Here is an 18,732-nt window from a genome sequence, read left to right as displayed (position 1 = left end):
TCTAGGACTCCAAATACCTCAGGACTCATGCAAGAGCTGAAGGATTCCCAGAGCCATATCCAAAAATCAAAGCTACTTAGAGGAGACAGAGGGTTTAGAGGGTAAACCCAGTTACAATAATCTAAAAGACAGGAGGCAGCAGCTATGGAGGGATCCGGCTCAATCAAGGGGGTCTGGTCTTTTTGTTTTGTTTGAGGCAAGGTTCCTATTGTAGAGCCCTGGCTAACTTTGTGATCCTCCTGTCTCAGTTGCCAAATTGCTTCCCCTGTCCAGGACCAGTGCTCTAAAGCCAGAGAAGCATCCTCAGCTCAAAAAGAATCTATATAGAAAGAGAACCAGTGAAGCAGTGGAGTTGGGGAGAGATGCCTCAACAGGTAAATGAACTCTGCCTGCTACCAACTCTGTTTGATTCCCCAAACTCACATGGTGAAAGGAGAGAACTAACTCCCCCAAACTGCCTTTGACCTCTAGGAGCATGGCACTCATGCAAATGCACACGCGCACACACACACACACACACACACACACACACACACACACACACACGGACTGCAGAGGCGATCTGAGAGAATGCCTGAAGCAGCAGATGTGCAGTGAAAAGGGAGCTTCCAGAGAGGGCAGTGGAGAGAGTGGATAGGCATCGACCTCTACAGAAACAGTGGTGGGAAGGCAGTGCAGAGCCAAGGGCTGGGCTGCTCTGTAGTGCTGCAGCTGATCCCGAACAGACAGTGGCACCTGCATGCCATCTCCAGATTCTAACCTCCTTTCCTACAGAAACAAGTACCACTTTAATGTCAGCCGGTGTGTGTGTGTGTGTGTGTGTGTGTATACACGTGCAACAACAGGTGCTGGTCCTTCGATTCCTCCTTGTTTGAGACAGGCCCTGTTGATTTTCTGTTGCCCACAGCAAACTTCCGGAGTTTGCCTAGGCTCTTGTCTGGAGCCCCGGATTCCAGATGCCCATGTCGCACCTCCAGCTTTTATGTGGGTTTTGAGGATCTGAACTCAGGTCAAGGCCACATGGCAAGTGTTTTACCACTGAGCCACCTCACGAGCCTCACTTTCTCTTTTTAAGCGCCTGCCAGCTCGCACACCCTAGCACATCGGCAGTGATGCATCTGGTGCCTGAGACTGTTGGTGGGTGCTATGACAGCCTCACTTTGGAGACCCCAGTCCACACTGTGAGGCAACTCGCCACGACTGGGAGTGACAGACAGGCACGTACCAGGCACCCCTCGCTAAAACGCTCTGACTCAGTAAAAGAAAGTGCGGGTGTTCTTCATAGTGCACAGCAGGAGGAGCTAGGGGACACGGTAGCAAGGAGAACTGGCCTAGCCAATAACTGCAGGCACCATGGAGGATACACACTTAAGCTAATGACTACTTTTACCATGAAGTTGTCTGGGGTAGACCAGAGAGCAGCTGGAGACCAGAGGACCCAGCAGTGAGCTGCCATAAAATTGTGAAATTGGGAAAAGCCCTGATGTGTTGCTGCACACACTACACAAGGCTCGGGAGGGCAAGCTCCAGCCCCACACCAAATGGCAAAACCGTGGAAGGAAGCTTAATCTCCAACCTTTAATATTTCCCAAACGGTAATAGAGTGAAATCAACTTATGAGTCTGAGCTATCATATTTTTCAATGAATCAAAAGTGTTCACGTTTTTAAAAAATAATATGCATGTGCTGAGCAACGGTGTGAATCCTGTTACTAGTAGGTTCAAAAAGTCTGAACACCCCTGGGCTTGAATTCAGCACCCTCGGGTTATTTATTTGGACGGGGTCACATGTAGCACAGGCTAACCTTGAACTTGATATGGAGCCGAGAATGACCTTCAACTTCTCCCTCCTCCACCCCTGGGGTGCTGGGATTGCAGGAAGTGCTGGCATTACATCTGGCTTACAGAAAGTACAGAAAACAGAACCTAGGGCTCCGTATGTTCTAGATAAGAACTCTAGTAATTGTGTTACCATAACCGTCACTACAACCCCAGCCCGACCCCCCTCCCACTCCAGTTTAGACCACAAGTAGAGAAGTTGAACAACTTGTCCAACTCAAGTTAATGACCAAGCTGAGAAGAGTGTCCAAGTCTTTAATGGTTCTCAATAATTTCCTCACTAAACCAGACTCTCAAAATGCAAATACCTCTGGGAGAAAGGCAGGGACTGCATTCCAAGCCAGAGTAAGTAAGTGATCAAGCAGGGTCATCCTTTAGACCTGCTGCCTGGAGCCAGCTTGGTAAAGAAAATGGTAGACTGGGCGTGTCAGGGTGAGGGGAGTTGCACAGCACAGTGTAAAAACAAGATCAGTTTGAGGGGACCTCCCGGAAGGTGCTGTAGAGCACCGCAGAGGACAGGGCGTGAAGAAAGATACCGGTGTCACCGGGACACGTGGTTCTACACTAGGAGGCAGTTTCCAGGTCTGGAAGTGGACGTGTTGAGGCCATGGGTGTTTTGCTCACATGGCTTCAACCAATTCTATCACTGAAATGTTCTGACTGACTACCTCCGGTCCAGGCAGGAGCCCTCTCTTTAACTCAGTATTTGTTGTATAATTATCTGCCAATGTAATATAAGACTCAAGTCAGGGGCTGGAGAGATGGCTCAGAGGTTAAGAGCACGGACTGCTCTTCCAGAGGTCCTGAGTTCAATTCCCAGCAACCACATAGTGGCTCACAATCATCTGTAATGGGGGTCTGATGCCCTCTTCTGGTGTGTCTGAAGACAGTGACAGTGTACTCATATACATAAAATAAAAATAAATATCTAAAATTTAAAAAAAAAATCAATGTTAAAAAAAAGACTCGGGGCTGGTGAGATGGCTTAGCAGGTAAGAGCACTCGACTGCTCTTCCAAAGGTCCTGAGTTCAAATCCCAGCAACCACATAGTGGCTCACAACCATCCGTAAGAAGATCTGACGCCCTCTTCTGGAGTGTCTGAAGAAAGCTACAGTGTATTTACATGTAATAAATAAATAAACCTTTAAAAAAAAAAAAGACTCAAGTCTGGTTCATGTTTTTCTTCTTACCTGTCTATGGGAAGCAGGTGCTGAGCACCGATAGAGAGTAGGTCCCAAGAGACACAGCCTAAAAGGGGATGCTCCAAGGAAAACACCCTTTTAGACACCATAGCAATGAGCTGCTTCTCTCAGGTCAGAATTCAGGCCAGAATGCTGGGCCAAGTTCATTCCATCAGACTCCCACCACAGCCACTCAGCAACAAGCCCTCGGCTCCGACATAGAAGGGAGCGAGGAGAGGAGAGCAGACAGCTGGCAGACAGCTCCTGCCTGGCTCTTCAGAGTGGTGAGTTAGTACTGAGTCAGGCACCTCTCCCACAGTGCTGCACTGCACGGAAGATGCCTAACTGCACCAGTCCCAAGTAAGTCACCTTGAGAGGCTGCTAATGTGGCCCCAGCCCAGGGAGGGGACAGGGTCTGACACTGCTGTCGGGAACTTCACGTTCCACACACTTCTGCTTAGTGGCTCAAGCATTAAGAAGCATTAGACAAAGGTTTTGAACCCAGAGCCATTTCTGCTTTGCTGTGGGCTGTCCTGTGTCTCTCCCCCTTCGCGCCCCCCCCCCCCAGCAGCAGGCCTGGGACTGAGGTGCCAGGGTGACCTGGGGACTGTGGTGATGATATGTCCTGACCCTCACCAGTCACTAGGCATACAGCAAGCAGCTTTGCAAACTTCAGTAGCCCTGGACTTAAATTTCCTCCTCTCTACCTCGGAGACAAGAGAGGACTGCTCCATAGGGAGCCAGGAATGAGAGCAAATTCTTATGGAGGCCTGTGAACGGGAGCCCATTTCTATGCGGATCAAAGTTGTTTAATCGCATATTCAGAAGGTCTTGGAAAATTCACAGTGCACCATCAAATGTAGGACTTGCCACATTCCTAAAAGAACAAAGCACAGGACCCCAGGGACCTCCCCTGCCTGCTAAACAAAGAGAACTAACTTTCCAGGTAGTAAACTTCAAGAAGCAAAATTGAGAGCACAACACAGGTGCTTTTATAACAAAAGGATACACACCTCCCTCTAGTTCTTTTATTGATCAAGTTCAAAATAAGTACAATTTTTTTTTCGTTAATACAACTTTGTTAACTCGACCAGTGAGATTTGTAGGGAGGAGGATTATTCAAAGGCTCTCCTCCAGATTCACAAATCTCTTAGTGGTTAGACAAGACATACAAACTGTTTCAACTCAGCAGCATAAAGAGCAAACCGAGGTGACCTGGTACTAAGCCCACACCCAGGGGAGTGGAGCCCAGAAATTTGCATTTTACCGGTTCCCTGGATGATCTGGTAATATAGGTCATGTATGGGCCTTGGTCAACTACAGAACCTGCATTCTCTCCTGTCCACAGACTACCTTGGGCGGGCGACTCTGAGTATCCATCCACAGAACAGAGAGGTTGGCTATCTTTGAGGAACTTCAGGCAGGGTTAGGTGAGTGGCTCCAGGCAGTATTACTAGCATTGCTACATCCCAACACTAAGGTCCTGTCTATCCTATCCTGAGATTGTTTTTCTTTCTACAGAAAAGACTAATGAAAAAACTACTTATATAAGACACCCAAATAACCACTAAGAATGGCTCCTGCTTGTATTCTCATTACCGGAAACGTGTAACAGTGTATACTGAATATTCGAAACCAGGGTAAGGCTCCCCCCTTAAAATGCCTACCCACCCCACTTGTCTGTTTCACCTAACGCTCCACCAGGAAGCTCTGCTTTGTTTCTGTGCCCTCAACACCAACAAGCCCAAACCCACCCTCTTGCTAATAGGTGGCCTCACTCCAAGACTGGAGGAGAAAAAGTCCTTTCCCGTGGTGCTTCAGGGCAGTACAGAGGCTGAGTCTAACGGAGTTAGAATCCCAGTTCTGCACCGACCAGCGGTGATCTGGAGCTCTGACTCAATTTCCTTGCATTTAGTATAAGAATAACAACAGTACTTAACATAGTGCCCTTGTGAGGCTAAATTAACTGATGTCTGTAATCCACTTAGCAACATGCCAGACACAGTAAGGAGTTCTGTGAGCATCTGCTATTATTGCTGGAGTTGTTATTTTAAACCTCCAAGGGGCCCTAAATTATTCCTCCCCACTCCCCAGTATCTGCGACTATATCAAGCACCTGCGAAGGGCCAACTCAAGCCAATAGTGACTTATTGATAAAAACAGAACTGTCCAGTCTTACAGGACACATGTACAAAACGTTGGATGTAGACTAAGGTAATCTATCCCAGACCACAGGTTGGCAGGATCCTACCTCCTTGTAGCTGGTGAACTCAAGCCGAGGTCTGTGTGGCTTCAGAAGCCAGCCTCACCATGGAACCTTCAGATCCAAAACAAGCCTCGGCAGCTGCCAGTCACAAAAGTCAACTGATCACCCCACACCAAGGCCACATTCAGTTCTCTGCCCCCAATCCCCGCTTGGCTTGCATAAATCGGAGCAAACCGCCAGGCCACTCTCCCGAACCCAATTAGGCAGTAAGTCAACCTGGACGGGAAAAAAATGCAACGCATTCCAGAGGTCAAAGTAGACTCCGGCTCCGATGGCAGTCTTTGCCCGACACTTCCATGGAAGTTAGTCTCTACACGCAGACACCAGCCTACAGCCTTCGATGTGCCTAGCACACGCTTTTGAGTCCCACATCGGGGCCAGCATTGGAAACAAACTGCCCGAGTCTGAAGGCAGTACAAAAGGACAGTTTACTTTTTTTTTTTTTATTTTAAAGAAAAATCCTATTTCTCTTTCGGTTTAAGGTAGCGTTTACTATGTAGTTACCTACCTTCCCCGCCAAAACAAAAATGGGGCGCGGGGGGGGGGGCGCGGGGTGAGGGACTGGATAAAGAGCGAGAGAGCTCCCTCAGCCTGCAGAGTGCTGCGACACCCACCTGAAACTCGACCAACCTTTCTAGAGAGCCCAGCCCCGGAGGGCGTTTCCCCAGCGCATCCAACAACTCGTCCCTCCGGGGTAGAAGGCTGACGCCCTCGGCATTACAGAGGGCCACCAGATTAAAGGGCCTGGGGCCCTCCCGCCCTCTAGTTTCACCCCCACCCCCATACACCACCCAATCATTTCCGCTGAAGGCGCAAACACCAGCGCGATCGTTTCGCCTTCAAGGCCACCTTTCACTACGTGCCGAGCGCAGCAGGAGCCACGGCGGAAAGCCGAACGGGGGGCAGGGAGTTGGGGCGGGGGCAGGGGCCGCTGGATAAGGTAGACCGTCACCTTTTCGGGGCTACTACAGCTTCGGGATCCTTGGACCCTGGGTGGGAGTCCCTATAAGGCCGAATGCGAAAATGGGGTGGGGGTGTCCCAGGGGCCAGCTCCTCCAGCAGCCACCTCGCTAGAGGGCGGCCGTCGGGGCGATGGCGCAAGCTTCACCACCACCCCCCCCACCAAGCGCGACAACGCCACGGTGACAAAATGGCAGCTCGGCGCCCGACTGGCGAGCCACCGGCACACAGCCGGGACTGTTGACCCTGCACCCCAAGAATGCCAGGGCACCCTGGGGCTAGGTCTCCCAATGGCCTAGTAGTGCAAATGGCGAGAGCAGACGGGCCCGTAGATCCTAGGAGGTCGAGGGTCCCCGGCACGCCGCGCCCTCTCCAGACCAGATCCTCAGGCCCGCGCCGCCGAGGTTCGAGTGTGCCTGTGTGCTCTCAGGCCCCCACCGCTGGGCGCCACGGTCTCCGCGGATCCCGGTCCGCGGTCGCCATGGGGGAGGGGTGGGCCTCCGGCGCCCCGGGAAACATGGCTGCTCGTCCTAGTACGGCGGCGTCGCGGCCACCAGTCCCCGAAATGCGACTTGGGAGAGAGGTTGCAGAAGGTGGGTGCGTGGGGGGGGGGACTCTGGGAGGGAGGTTCCCCGGAACGATCTGTTTTCCAAAAACGTTTATTTGAAAAAACCAAAAACCCAGCAAAACAACAACAAAAAGCCAGTTCCTCCTCCCCCACCCCTTTTGTCCCTCTTTCGAGAGCTTTCTGCCCTCCCCTCCCCCAAGCGCAGCAAGTGCCCCCTCCCCCGCCACCCGCGCGCCCCACCCCGCCATAAGCCCGGAGGCCGGCGAGTGGGCAGCGGACTCACGGCGAGGGGGCGAAGCGTGAGAAATCGCGCCCAGCCCAGAGCGCCCGCCCCTCCCCCAGCGCACACACTCGGGGAAGTTTAAAGAGCCGGTTCGACCCGCTTTCCGTTTCGCTCCGGGTCAGCTAGTACAGTGGACCGCTCGGTCGGGTCCTGCGCTGCTGCGCACCTACTCGCCGCGACCCTGAAGCCCCCCAACTACATATTAGGGGTCTTCCCGGAAAGTACGCGGGAAGTCTCGTTCGGCCCCCTCCCCCCAGCACCACACCCAGTCCCTTCCACCCCCGGGATCGGGCACCCTGGATGGGTCGGGACGCCACCGGGCGAACCAGGCAGCCCCCGCGGCAAGTCCTGGTGCTAGGGGTGCCCCCTCCTTCCGCCCTGCGCGCCATAAGGCTGTAGCACGTCTCCAGTGCACAGCTGCGTGAGGATGGGCGGACGGCAGAAAGGAGCTTGTTTTCAAAAGTCTTACTCAGGTTTAGAAGGAGGAATTAGGAGAAAAGAGGAAATGAGGCCTGCCTTTGTCAGGATTCAAGGGGCCAAGTGGCTGGAGGGGCGACAGGTCAGCACAACGTGCTATGCGAGCCCCCAACTCGCCCGAGCCCCAGACCCTCAGGCTAGACCCGAGATCTTTCCCGCCCGCGAACCCCTGCTCCCTACGACCGAGCCTAGAGGGGAAGTTGGCTAGGGTTTCCACCGCAGACCCTAAGGTCTCTCGAATGGGTCAACTCCAGACGAGTGCGTGAAAACGAGAGGGAGACAAAAATAAACAGTAGCTTTCGAGTCACCCACCCACCCTCACTTCCCCTTGCAGTGGGCTCGCGCCCAGCCTCCCTGTTCCCACCGCTGTAAGTTTCCTCCTGCCATACTCCCGCCGCTGCCCAATCCATAACGGCTACGGCCAGACGATCTGCCCATCCCAGAGCTGCGTGCCTGCCGTGCCCGCAAGAATGTAGACTGGGTCGGTCCCCACAGCGGCACTAGCTCTGGGCAGCTCGGGTTCTGATAAAGTTTCTCGTGCCCATTTATTAACCAAGCGCCGAATGGCTGCCAGGGAGCCCACCCCAGGAGAAGCAGGAACCGGGAAGGTGGGGTGTCTGCTGCCGATGAGGCGTCAGGGTGCCAAGGCTGGCATCTGGGGAGGGAGCCGGGGGCCAGAACGGGACGCAGCCTCCGGGCAACTTACATTAGCGACGCTCGTGGTTGGGGAGGCGCGAGGATTATCTGAGCATTTGCACACTTCACAATCCCTCCCCCTTAACCTAAGGTACCCCCCTCCCTTTCCGCGAGGAAGAAGGGAGAAAAGACAGCATCTGGCCCAAAGGTGGGGTGCAAAGAGTGAGAGAGAAAGGAGAAGGAAGGCAGACAGAGAAAGGGAGGGAGGGAGAGAAAGGGCGCGTTCACGAACACGACAAAGTTACAAATATGGCTCCCCACCTCTCGCCTCATCCCCGCAGAGAAACGAAGACGCGCTTTAAACTCGAGCCATCTCCCAACTCCGCAGCAGTCGGGTCCCCACGCGCTCTCCCCGGGGGCCTCGGGCTACATTGATCAGAAACTATACCGGACTCGCGAAGCCCAAAACTTATTGTGTGCGAGCGAGCGAAAGAGACGGCAAAGGGAGGGGGCAGGCGCGGGAGGGGGCGGAAAGGGGGTTACGCTTCTAAAATATAACACCCCCTTTTTGTTGTTTAATCCAGGAGGCAGCCCATCTTCTCCTCCCCTCGATCATCTTTTCCATCCAGATGCAAGTCGTGGGAGCTGAGAGCTCGGACGAGGGTGAGATTGCCGCCTTCCCTCCGACCCAAACGCGTGCGCCCCGCCGGCCCCCCGCTGGGTGCACACTCGCACGCACACCCTCGCACCCATACCCGCACACGCGGGAGCACACGCACAGGTAGTCAGTCACACACCAAGGGCAGCAGCGACGGCGGACGAAACATGCTCCGGTGGCATTGCAATCCCCCCACCCCCGCCATCCAACCTTGCAATTCATTTGCAGTCAGACCCCAAACCCCACACCTCCCCGGAGCCCCCCTCCATAAAAAAGTGCCTTCCCCCCAAAACACACACGCACACATAACACAAAGTAGGAGAATGGACCGACAGAGATATTTTTGGCAAATGCTCACATCAGAGGGCGTCCTGTTCCGCAGCTCTAAATAAATCCGTTTGTCCATCTCCATCTCTCGCGCTCTCTCTTTCTGCAGAGGATCCTGCGCCAGCGGAATTCAATCAATAAACCCCGAACCCACGGCCGCGCGTTTTAGGACTTTGAAGGCTCAACCAGCTCCGCTCGGTTCTCGAGCCCCCAGCACCCGCGGCGCACACTAACCTGATCGCCGTAGAGGCGGGACCTGCGGCTCCTTGCGTGGAGCGGCGGCATCAAGAGCCAATCGAATGACGAGGCTTCGGGCGCCAGCCAATAGTCGTGGTGGCGGCGGGGGGCAGGGTCCAATGGGCGTCCTGCGCAGCGGGCCAGGGAGGCTCAGCCATTTGGCTGTGGTGCCGGAGACGGACCCCTTTAGATACCCGGGCCGCCGAAGAGGAGCGCGGCTGCACCTTGGTGGTTGCGCGCTGGGGGCGGGAGGGAAGGCAGGGCAGGTGCGTGGACCTGAAGGTTCGTGGCCGGGGGCGGGGCCGCAGGTGCGTGGACACGGGAGGGGCGGGGTCCTTGCGGGGGCATCCTCTGGGTGCTGGGCGGGCGGACGAGGCCTGGGGCGCGCGGGCACAAGGCAGGCCCAAGGAGGGCGCGCATTCTTGGAGCGCACGAAGGACAAATCCCACCACACACACACACACACACACACACACACCGGGGTGCCCACTTGGCACAACCCCTCCGACCGGTCTGCTCCCATCTCCGCAATTAAATAATCAAGTCTTTAAGTGCATGACGCTCCCACCTCCAGAGGAGTGAGGGCGCGATCTCGACCCCAGAGGCTTGGCAATCTGATGTCCTGCCTTAAAAGAAGCAATTCCCCGAGAGTCATCGGGGGGGATCTTGTGTAGGGCAATTAATGAATGGAAAGGCCGCAGATGGAGAACTGTATAAAATATTTAAAAGTGGAAAAGGAAGGTGCTGGGAACTGCCGATTCTCAGAGCCGAACATAATTGACGGGCTTTATAGGGTTTTTTTTTTTTTTTTGAGAGAGAGCGTTGCACGTTTCATTCCAATCGTCTGGTTGGATCTGCATTGCCAAAGAGTCGCTAACTGGGGCACTTAAGCCAGGTCTTCCAGTTGCTTTGGGTTTTGTTTTTGTTCGACCACGTTACGTTTTTAAGAAACCTTTACAGCCCTGGTTCCCACTGGGTTACCAGCTTCTTATGGGCAGCCCTCGGACCTCGTGGTACTATGTGGATGTCTGGCTGTGAACAAATTACGGGATACATGTTTAATTTTATCCACACAAATTTATCATAGTGTCTTTTCCTATGTGTCTTCATCTACACTCTTCTGCAAACACCCCCAAAGTAATTCTATCTTTTTTTGAGACATTAGAACTAAGTATTTTATTTAGTTAGTTCTTTTAGATCAAACAATGGATTTGAAAGCTGATAAATGTTTATTCTAAGTAGCTGGAAGTACAAAATAAAACCATTTCATCTGGGTAAATATGTAATTTCTTTACGTTGTTCATTTAACATTTCTTATCCTTAGATTTTTGTTAATTTTTACAAAGGCTGTGTAACTGGAATGTTTCAGTTGTATTGTTTCCTTTTAAAAACACAAAGAACTCCAAATTATCTCTTGCCAATGTGTCAGCTCATGTTTCTGGATAAGGATTTTAAAGCAATAATAGCTTTTCATTACAAATATTTTAAGAAGTGTAGTGTACAAAATCTATTATAGCAGGAGTCTTGAAGTTCGTATTCTTTTGGATGGTAAATGTTCACTTGCTTCTTAAACACTGAAGTTGAGGACCTGCTATCAGCAGTGTTGTGAGAGAGTCCTTTCCAAGAAATAACTCTCAAAACACATTGGAGCAAGGAGGTGTCCATTCTACCTCCTCTGCTAAGAAGCCAAGAGCTCAAGTGACAGGGACAGAAGAAAACAGAATTGTGAAGAGGTGGAAGTTTCATATGAAGAGAAACCAGAGTGTTAGAGACTAATTAGAATAGAAAAAAAAAAAAAAGTGACCTGGTCACTGAAAGTGTTAGATATCACTTCATTTTGGAGCATCTTACTTTTACAAATTTTGAAGAACAGCTTTTGCATTTAGTGTCACAAAACTGAAAGATGGCTTTCACTCGATGTCAGTATAGAAGCTGAACCACACACATATATATATATATGAATGTGTGTAATTATTATTTACAGGGTTATTAAATTACATTTTTATTGTGTATTTTAGTGGTAGGTACTGCTCCCAGTTGATCTGTATTTCAGGAAAGTAGTAAGAAAAGCCCAACCTCTCTTGGGAGAATTTTTATATAGACCTGGAACAGGTGCGGTTCCTCATTACAGACTGAAACTACAACAGGCTTCTAGGAATAGGCAGTCTGATGCTGGGCAGTGGTGGGCAGGTGGATTTCTGAGTTCGAGGCCAGCCTGGTCTACAGAGTGAGCTCCAGGACCAGGACCCCCATGACTACACAGAGAAACCCTGCCTGAAATAAATCTAAGGGGGTGGGGGGGGAGGAATAGGCAGTCTGTAGCAGTGTTTGATTCCTGCTGGGAATTAATGAGATGCAAATCAAGTTTTGAGCCTCCCCAGAAAGGAGTGGGCTTCAAGTAAGAAGGGCACCTTCAAAGGCTACCAAGAACTACCCCAAACTAATGAGCAGCCTGTTCTCAAAGATAAGAGCAGTGGGTGTCCTTAGCCTCCATGTGTCTTGAAGGTTTTATTTTTATTTATGTGTTGTGTGTGTGCACGCGCCCGCTCACATAAGTGCAGCTGCCCAAGGAAGCTAGCCCAGAACGCTGGGTTCTTCTAGAGCTGGAGTTCCAGGAACTTGTGAATGGACACAGAGGTGCTGGGACAGGTACTCATGTCCTCTGTGAGTGCAGCAAGTGCTCTTAGCTGCTGAGCCATGTCAACCATATCCAACATGGTGAGAAGTCCTGCTTTAGAAATACCCACATCGTTGCTGCTGTTTTAACTCGAGGGGTCCTTTGTTCAGTCTTTGAAGATGCTGGCCTTCTGGTTTTTATTAGTCAAGCTAACGTGTGCACAGTTGAACTCCGTCCTTCTCCAGCTTGAAGCATCTAGACTGGAACCTAGCCATAACCCTCTTCCGCTTACCCTGGAGCTTGGCTGCCTGGATCCCAGAGACAATGACATGGAAAGGCTCCAGCTTGCCTGTGTGCTCTTCTGTCCTTACATATAAATAGCTTTTAGAAATGTAGATTATTCTTTTGAAACCCATGGTAACAATGTGAGGATGTCTGCATTTTGATTTGAATAGCAAAGGAATTTTGAAGTCCAAATTCTAAAAAGTTACTTGTAGTTTTCTATTGCTTAATGAAGCATTAGATTATCTTTTAAGTGTATATTACATTTTTGTGTGTTGCTGGGGACATGTGCTACTTCACATGTCTGAAGACCAAAGAACAACTTTCAGGAGTCAGCCCTTCTACCTTGTGGAGCCCAGAGATTGAAATCAGGTCATCAAACTTGGCACCTTTACCCACTGAGCCATCTGGCTAGCCTGGGTGCCTTTTTTTTTTTTTTTTAATGCTTTAATGATTGAATAGTTATCTTGTTACTGAGTTGGTCATAGAGAAAAAGTACTAACCAAAAATAGTTACTACAGGTCACTTAAAATATATATAACATGGTGACTCCTGCCTATAATAGCAATGAGTTTGAGGCAGCCTGGGATATTGGGTAAAACTTTCAGTAAGTCAGGCATGATAGCCTATCCCTGTTGGTCCAGCATGGAAGTAGGAGTAGATTGACCTACCCAAGATCTCTATATTAAAAGTTAAGTTGGGCTGGAGAAATGGCTCAGCAATGGAGAACTCTGGCTTCTCTTCCAGGGGATTTGGGTTCAGTTCCCAGCACCCACATGGCAGTTACAACTGTCTAGAACTCCAGTTCCAGGGGATCTGGTGCCTTCTAGCCTCCAAGGGCATCAGGAACACACATGGTACACAAACATCCATTTAAAACACCCATACAAATGAATTTTTAAAAAAGATTTATTTCTTTATTATATGTAAGCACACTATAGCTGTCTTCAGACACTCTAGAAGAGGGCATCTGATCTCATTATGGATGGTTGTGAGCCACCATGTGGTTGCTGGGATTTGAACTCAGGACCTTCAGAAGAGCAGTCAGTGCTCTTAACTGCTGAGCCATCTCTCCAGCCCCCTGGCTTTTTTTTTTTTTTTTTTTTTTTTTTTTTTTTTTTTTTTTTTTTTTTTGGTTTTTCGAGACAGGGTTTCTCTGTCCTGGAACTCTGTAGACCAGTCTGGCCTTGAACTCAGAAATCCACGTGCCTCTGCCTCCCAAGTGCTGGGATTAAAGGCGTGCGCCACCACTGCCCAGCTCTGAAATTTTTAAAAATAAAATATGACTATAAAAAAAGTAAGACAGGAGACATGGCTCAACAGCTTAGAGCAACTGCTGTTCTTGCATAGAACCTGAATTAAGTGGCCAACTCCTATATGGCAGCTGACAACCACCTGTAACTCCAGTTACAGGGGATCTGATGCCCTGTCCTCATTTCTGAGGGTACCAGGCACATGTGATGCCCATACATATATGCAGACAAAACACCTATATAAATAAATCTTAGAAGGAAAGTGGACAAAGTGATGCATACCTACAGTCCCAGTACTCAAAAGGTATGAGCAAGAGGGTCAGAAGTTCAGGGTCATTCTTTGCTGCCTAGTGAGTTTGTGGCTAGCCTGGGCTACACGAAACATTCAACAAAACAATAGCAAAAAGTCAATGGAGGGAATGGAGAGATGGCCAAGTGGTTAAGAGCATTTATTGGGTTCCATCCCCAGCACTCACAGGTGACCCACAACCATCTAATTCCTAGACACAGAGTACCCATTCATATGTGTAAAATAAATATGAAAAAAGACAATGGAATATGAAGTCAATTAACAATAATTAACTAAAGGCAATTAACTAAAGAATATAGAAAAAATGGCCTTTAATCTCACTTGGGAGACATGAGAAAGTCAGTGTTTGAGGCCAGCCTGGTCTACAAAGTGAGTCCCAGGCCAGCCAGGGCTACACAGAGATATCCTGTCAGGAGAAACCAAAAAGAATATAGTAATATCAACTAATTTTGAGTATTTATTTTTTAATCAATATGGAGTTGAAGCTCACCTCTATAGGAAAATTGTTAAAATACATTAAGAGACAGGTGTGGTGCACACCTTTAATTCCAACACTGAAGAGGCAGATTTCTGAGTTTGAGGCTGGCCTGGTATACATAGTGAGTTCCAAACCTTGTCTCAATATTAAAATGGGATATATTAATATGGGGATGCAAATAAACTATTCTAAGAGCCTTCTAGCACATTTTTATTTGCTCTTCGTTAGCTTCCGAGGCGTGTCTGCCTCATTGGAACTCTGCTCTCTAATAGCAACTCACATTCAAACTGGCAAATATTCAAAGTTGCACCCTGCACTCGTCCCCTGGAATTAGAAGTCTGCTGAATGCACTCAGATAAATTAATAAACTTGTACTATATTTTCATTTGAAATGTTGGGCCATCCCCGAAGAATATTGCAAGTGCCTTAAGCCTTCTCTGGACACTCTAGATGATTGTAACTTGAATATAAAGTTTTTGGGGGTTTTTTAGTCTTTTAAAGTGTATACTTTTGTGTGTGGATATCAGAGGGCAGCCCAAAAGAGTGAGTTCTCGCCCTCTATCGTATGGCTCCCGGGGATGGAACTCAGGTCATTAAACCTGGTGGCAATTCTGCCCACTGAGCAGTCTCACCAACCCCAATAGAAAAGTGCTGAAATCATTTGCATATGACCCGGTAAGATGACCCTGTTAGGACTTTGAGGATTCCCACCCAGCAGAAGGACACCTATTCTCTGCTAGACTGGCTGATTGATCCGAACGCCACTTACACACCTCTTGTGTTTCAGGATCCTGCTACTTGCACTTGGACTTAGTTAAGGAAAATTTAGCAGGGGTGACAAATACATTTCACTCGGCAGGATGGAATCTTTGTGTCTAGATCAGTGTGGCGCAGCGCTGCTGTTAGCTGAAGCAGAAGAGCATGCATGACTGGGAAACGTGTGGGACGAGATGCGGGCCCAACACGGGGATCTGCTGCCCAGGCACTTTCATAACGGCTAAAGGAAACCAAACAAAAAAGGAATGCCCTGTCTCCAGAGTAAAGGTCGGGAGGGTCACGCAGAACAGGCTGGCCTTGTTCACTCACTGAGTCGCTGACATGACCTTGAAGTTCAGATCATCCTGCCTCCACCTCCCCAGCCTGTGTGGAAGGTTAGGATACATATAACTCACGGATCCCTGTTTCTCTGTTTGCTGCACTTACTGGAAAAGGGATTTCATTACATGTTTAGCATCGACCTGAAGCAGAGTTAACATCCGAAATCCTAATGCTCTTTTAGCCCTTTTCCTACCTCAGAATAAACAATACAGCTCAGGCATCGGCAGGGAGTCTTTTTGAAGGTAGAGCCTACAAGAGCCTTAAGACTTTGCAAGAAACCATCTCCAGTCCAGTCCAGATAGTTGATCTTTTTTGTCATTGGGGGTTTCTTTCTTTCTTTCTTTCTTTTTTTTTTTTTTTTTTTTTTTTTTTTTTGGTTTTTTTTGTTTTTTTTTTTTTTTTTTTTTTTTTTTTTTTTTTTTTTTTTTTTGGTTTTTCGAGACAGGATTTCTCTGTCCTGGAACTCACTTTGTAGACCAGGCTGGCCTCGAACTCAGAAATCCACCTGCCTCTGCCTGTTTGGGTTTTTTTTTTTTTTTTTTTTTTTTTTGGTTTTTCGAGACAGGGTTTCTCTGTGTAGCCCTGGCTGTCCTGGCACTCACTTTGTAGACCAGGCTGGCCTCGAACTCAGAAATCCGCCTGCCTCTGCCTCCCGAGTGCTGGGATTAAAGGCGTGCGCCACCACGCCCGGCTTGTTTGGGTTTTTCAAAACAGGGTTTCTCTATGTTGAGCCATGGCTGTTCTAGAACTTGCTTTGTAGACTAGACTGGCCTCTAACTCACAGAGATCCTCCTGCCTCTGCCTCCCGAGTGCTGGGCTTAGTCACCATCAGCAACAGAACGTATTCCTAAAGGGGAATCTAAAGACAAGAATAATCAACCTATTGCATTTCATGTCTGACTGCAGAGACCTGTGGATATTGGGTGGCATAGATAAGTTTCAGTCTGCTGCCTTAAGCAGGGTTCAGACTTAGGTGCAGATCAAAGTTGAAGGATAGGAACATTACAGTGAAAATGTCCAGAAGTAGGCAAGTGGTCCCTGGGCTCCTGGCATGATGTAGACACCTTAAAGAACATTGTGGGAAAACCAGAAAAAATGTTAATGGCAAAATGAATGCAAAACCCACAGACACATCATTAAGACTGATATTCCTGTGGGCAAAAAGGTAACCAAGCTTGCGCTTGTAGAAATGGATAGATGTTAGCTGGAGCTGGGTGCTCCAGGTCGGTACTCTCGGCTTCTTGGGAGGCTGAGAAAAGAGGAGAAAAAATTCAAAGTTTGCTGGGGTTTCAGGGTGAGTTCAAGGAATCTAGGGATATAGATCAGTGATAGAGTACTTGCCTGACCCCCTACAATTGAAAAATAAATCAATATCAAGGCTGAAATATACCCCTTCATACACCATTTCAGATCAGTTATATATTGTGCTTCAGCTAGAAAACACACACACACACACACACACACACACACACACACAGAGAACCTTAATAAATTTGATTTTTTTTTTAAACTTAAAAAGGTGTTGTAGGAATTCAATATTTTTGTATTTGTTAAAGTGTGGTTGTATTAGTTCGTTTTGGTTGCTGTGATAAAACACCATGACCAAATCGACTTGTAGATAAAGTTTATTTCAGCTTACTATTCCAGAGGCAGAGCTCATTACAGCAGGGAAGGCCCGATTGCAGGTGGGCCAAAGCAGGAGGCTAAGGAAATCACATCCAACTGCCCCCAGGAAACAGACAGCCAGAAACAGAAGTTATCTGAGGTTACCCATTCACAAACCCTGCCCTCGGTGACAAACTTCCTCAGGGAAGCTCCATGCTCTAAGGCTCTCTAACAGCGCCACCAGCTGGAGACCACGTGTTCAAACACCTGAGCCTATGGGAGACATTTCTTTCAAGACACCACAGTGGCATAACTATTGTATGAACGATGTTCTTTGTTGGTGCCAATAACTTCTTTCCAGAGAAGTGACACGAACGATCCTGCTTACTGATAATACAAAATGTTCTCTATAACCAAGAACTCCGTGTGTTAGGAATTCGCTCTTCTCGGATGATTGAATACAAATCATGACAGAGTGCTAATTACTCACCCCAAACCATCCATTTTCTCTTCTTCGTGAATAGTGGAAGCTTGACCATGCTTTTCAGCTACCCTTGCAGCTAGATGGGATCACGGAATTGAGTTCTAACCAGGAGAGTCTACACGGCAGTGATGCTGCCATTTCAGGGCCTGAGATCACCAGTGCATGGGAGATGGATGCCACAGAACGGCCGGGGCAACCATGTATTATGACGTAGAACCTATCGCAGCAGCCTGTGTCCCCTAGAGCCATTCCAGCAACTTACTCACCTGTCTATCAAGAGAGAAACTGGGGAGTCAGCCAGTTAACTTGCTGGGTAAAAGTTCTTGCTGTCAAGCTAGGTGATTCTGGGAGCCTTGTGGTGGGAGAACTAAGAGCTGTCTTATGGCCTCCACCCGTGAGCCATGTGCACCCACACACTAAACAAACAAACAAATAAATTTAAGACAAAACTGAGGGTGGGGGGAGAAACTATGATACAGACACAAAGCTGTTTGTTGTGGGTTTTTTTTTTTCTTTGTGTATTGGGATTGAACCCAGGGCTTCACATATGCTAGGCAAGTGTTGTCTTACTGAGCTACCCACCAAAGTACTCTCTCTTGTACTAGTCAGTTTTAAACAGTCTCTCTAAGTAGCCCAGGGTATCTCTGAACTCATTCTGCAGCCCAGGCAAGCCTTGGAACCTGTGACCTTCCCTCCCCAGCCTCCCATGGAGCTAGGATTACAGGCCTGAGTTCTAAGACAGAAACTATAGTGGTGTGTCATATTGTGTTTGATTCATTGCTGTAGCCTGTTCTCACTAATTCACTAACAGGTTTTGACATTTTCCGTCCTAGTGACGTATCCACTTCTGATTTTGTAGATCAGCTATGAATTGGAATAATGCTATACTTACAATGTATCTTTGAAGTTGAGGTTTAAGGTGCCATAAAACACACAATACATCCCAATGAACTCTGAATAAAGAGTTATAAGGAAGCTCAAGAAATGACAGGCAAAGAGATAGGGGATGGTTTGGCTTGCTGGGCAGTCAGGACCAGAGTTCAAATCTTCAACACCCATATAAAATATCAAGATACCCAACAGTTTAAACAGAGCAGAGTGAGTATCTAATACCATAGCAAGATGGCACTTACCTGTCATCCCACAGGTGGTTACTACCTAAGGAGACTCTGT

At 48.7% G+C, this 18,732-nt stretch overlaps 2 protein-coding genes and 1 pseudogene across 7 annotated transcripts in view; 2 read left to right on the top strand and 1 right to left on the bottom strand.

Annotated features, from left to right (window-relative positions):
• The window catches only part of Anp32a (acidic nuclear phosphoprotein 32 family member A), a 36,591-nt gene extending 27,151 nt beyond the window's left edge, over positions 1-9,440 (bottom strand). For 2 of the 4 annotated variants that reach the window (XM_021171435.2, XM_021171436.2), the window contains exon 1: positions 7,939-8,274. In XM_021171435.2, the coding sequence (XP_021027094.2) occupies positions 7,939-8,012 (74 nt within the window). In that variant the 5' untranslated portion in view covers positions 8,013-8,274. Of the gene's footprint in view, positions 1-7,938; positions 8,275-8,531; positions 8,645-9,226 lie in introns of those variants that run through there. The other 2 variants (XM_021171437.2, XM_021171440.2) reach the window with 2 other exon arrangements.
• On the top strand, positions 6,401-9,229 carry LOC110301161. 3 transcript variants are annotated; one of them, XM_029481337.1, is made up of 3 exons: positions 6,401-6,839; positions 8,552-8,686; positions 8,795-9,229. In XM_029481337.1, coding segments are annotated over exons 1-3 (471 nt in total). In that variant the 5' UTR covers positions 6,401-6,505; the 3' UTR covers positions 8,797-9,229. The 3 variants fall into 3 exon arrangements, with proteins under 3 accessions (XP_029337197.1, XP_029337198.1, XP_029337196.1); XM_029481338.1 differs by lacking the exon at positions 8,552-8,686; XM_029481336.1 differs by having other exon boundaries at positions 8,552-9,229.
• Positions 9,441-9,987: 547 nt separating the features above from the next.
• LOC115031955 overlaps positions 9,988-18,732 on the top strand; it is a 48,004-nt pseudogene continuing 39,259 nt past the window's right edge.

This window comes from Mus caroli, chromosome 9 (genome assembly GCF_900094665.2).
Source record: "Mus caroli chromosome 9, CAROLI_EIJ_v1.1, whole genome shotgun sequence".
NCBI lineage: Eukaryota > Metazoa > Chordata > Mammalia > Rodentia > Muridae > Mus > Mus caroli.
Note: the sequence above shows the minus strand (reverse complement) of the source record. Positions and strands in the feature narration are given on the sequence as shown.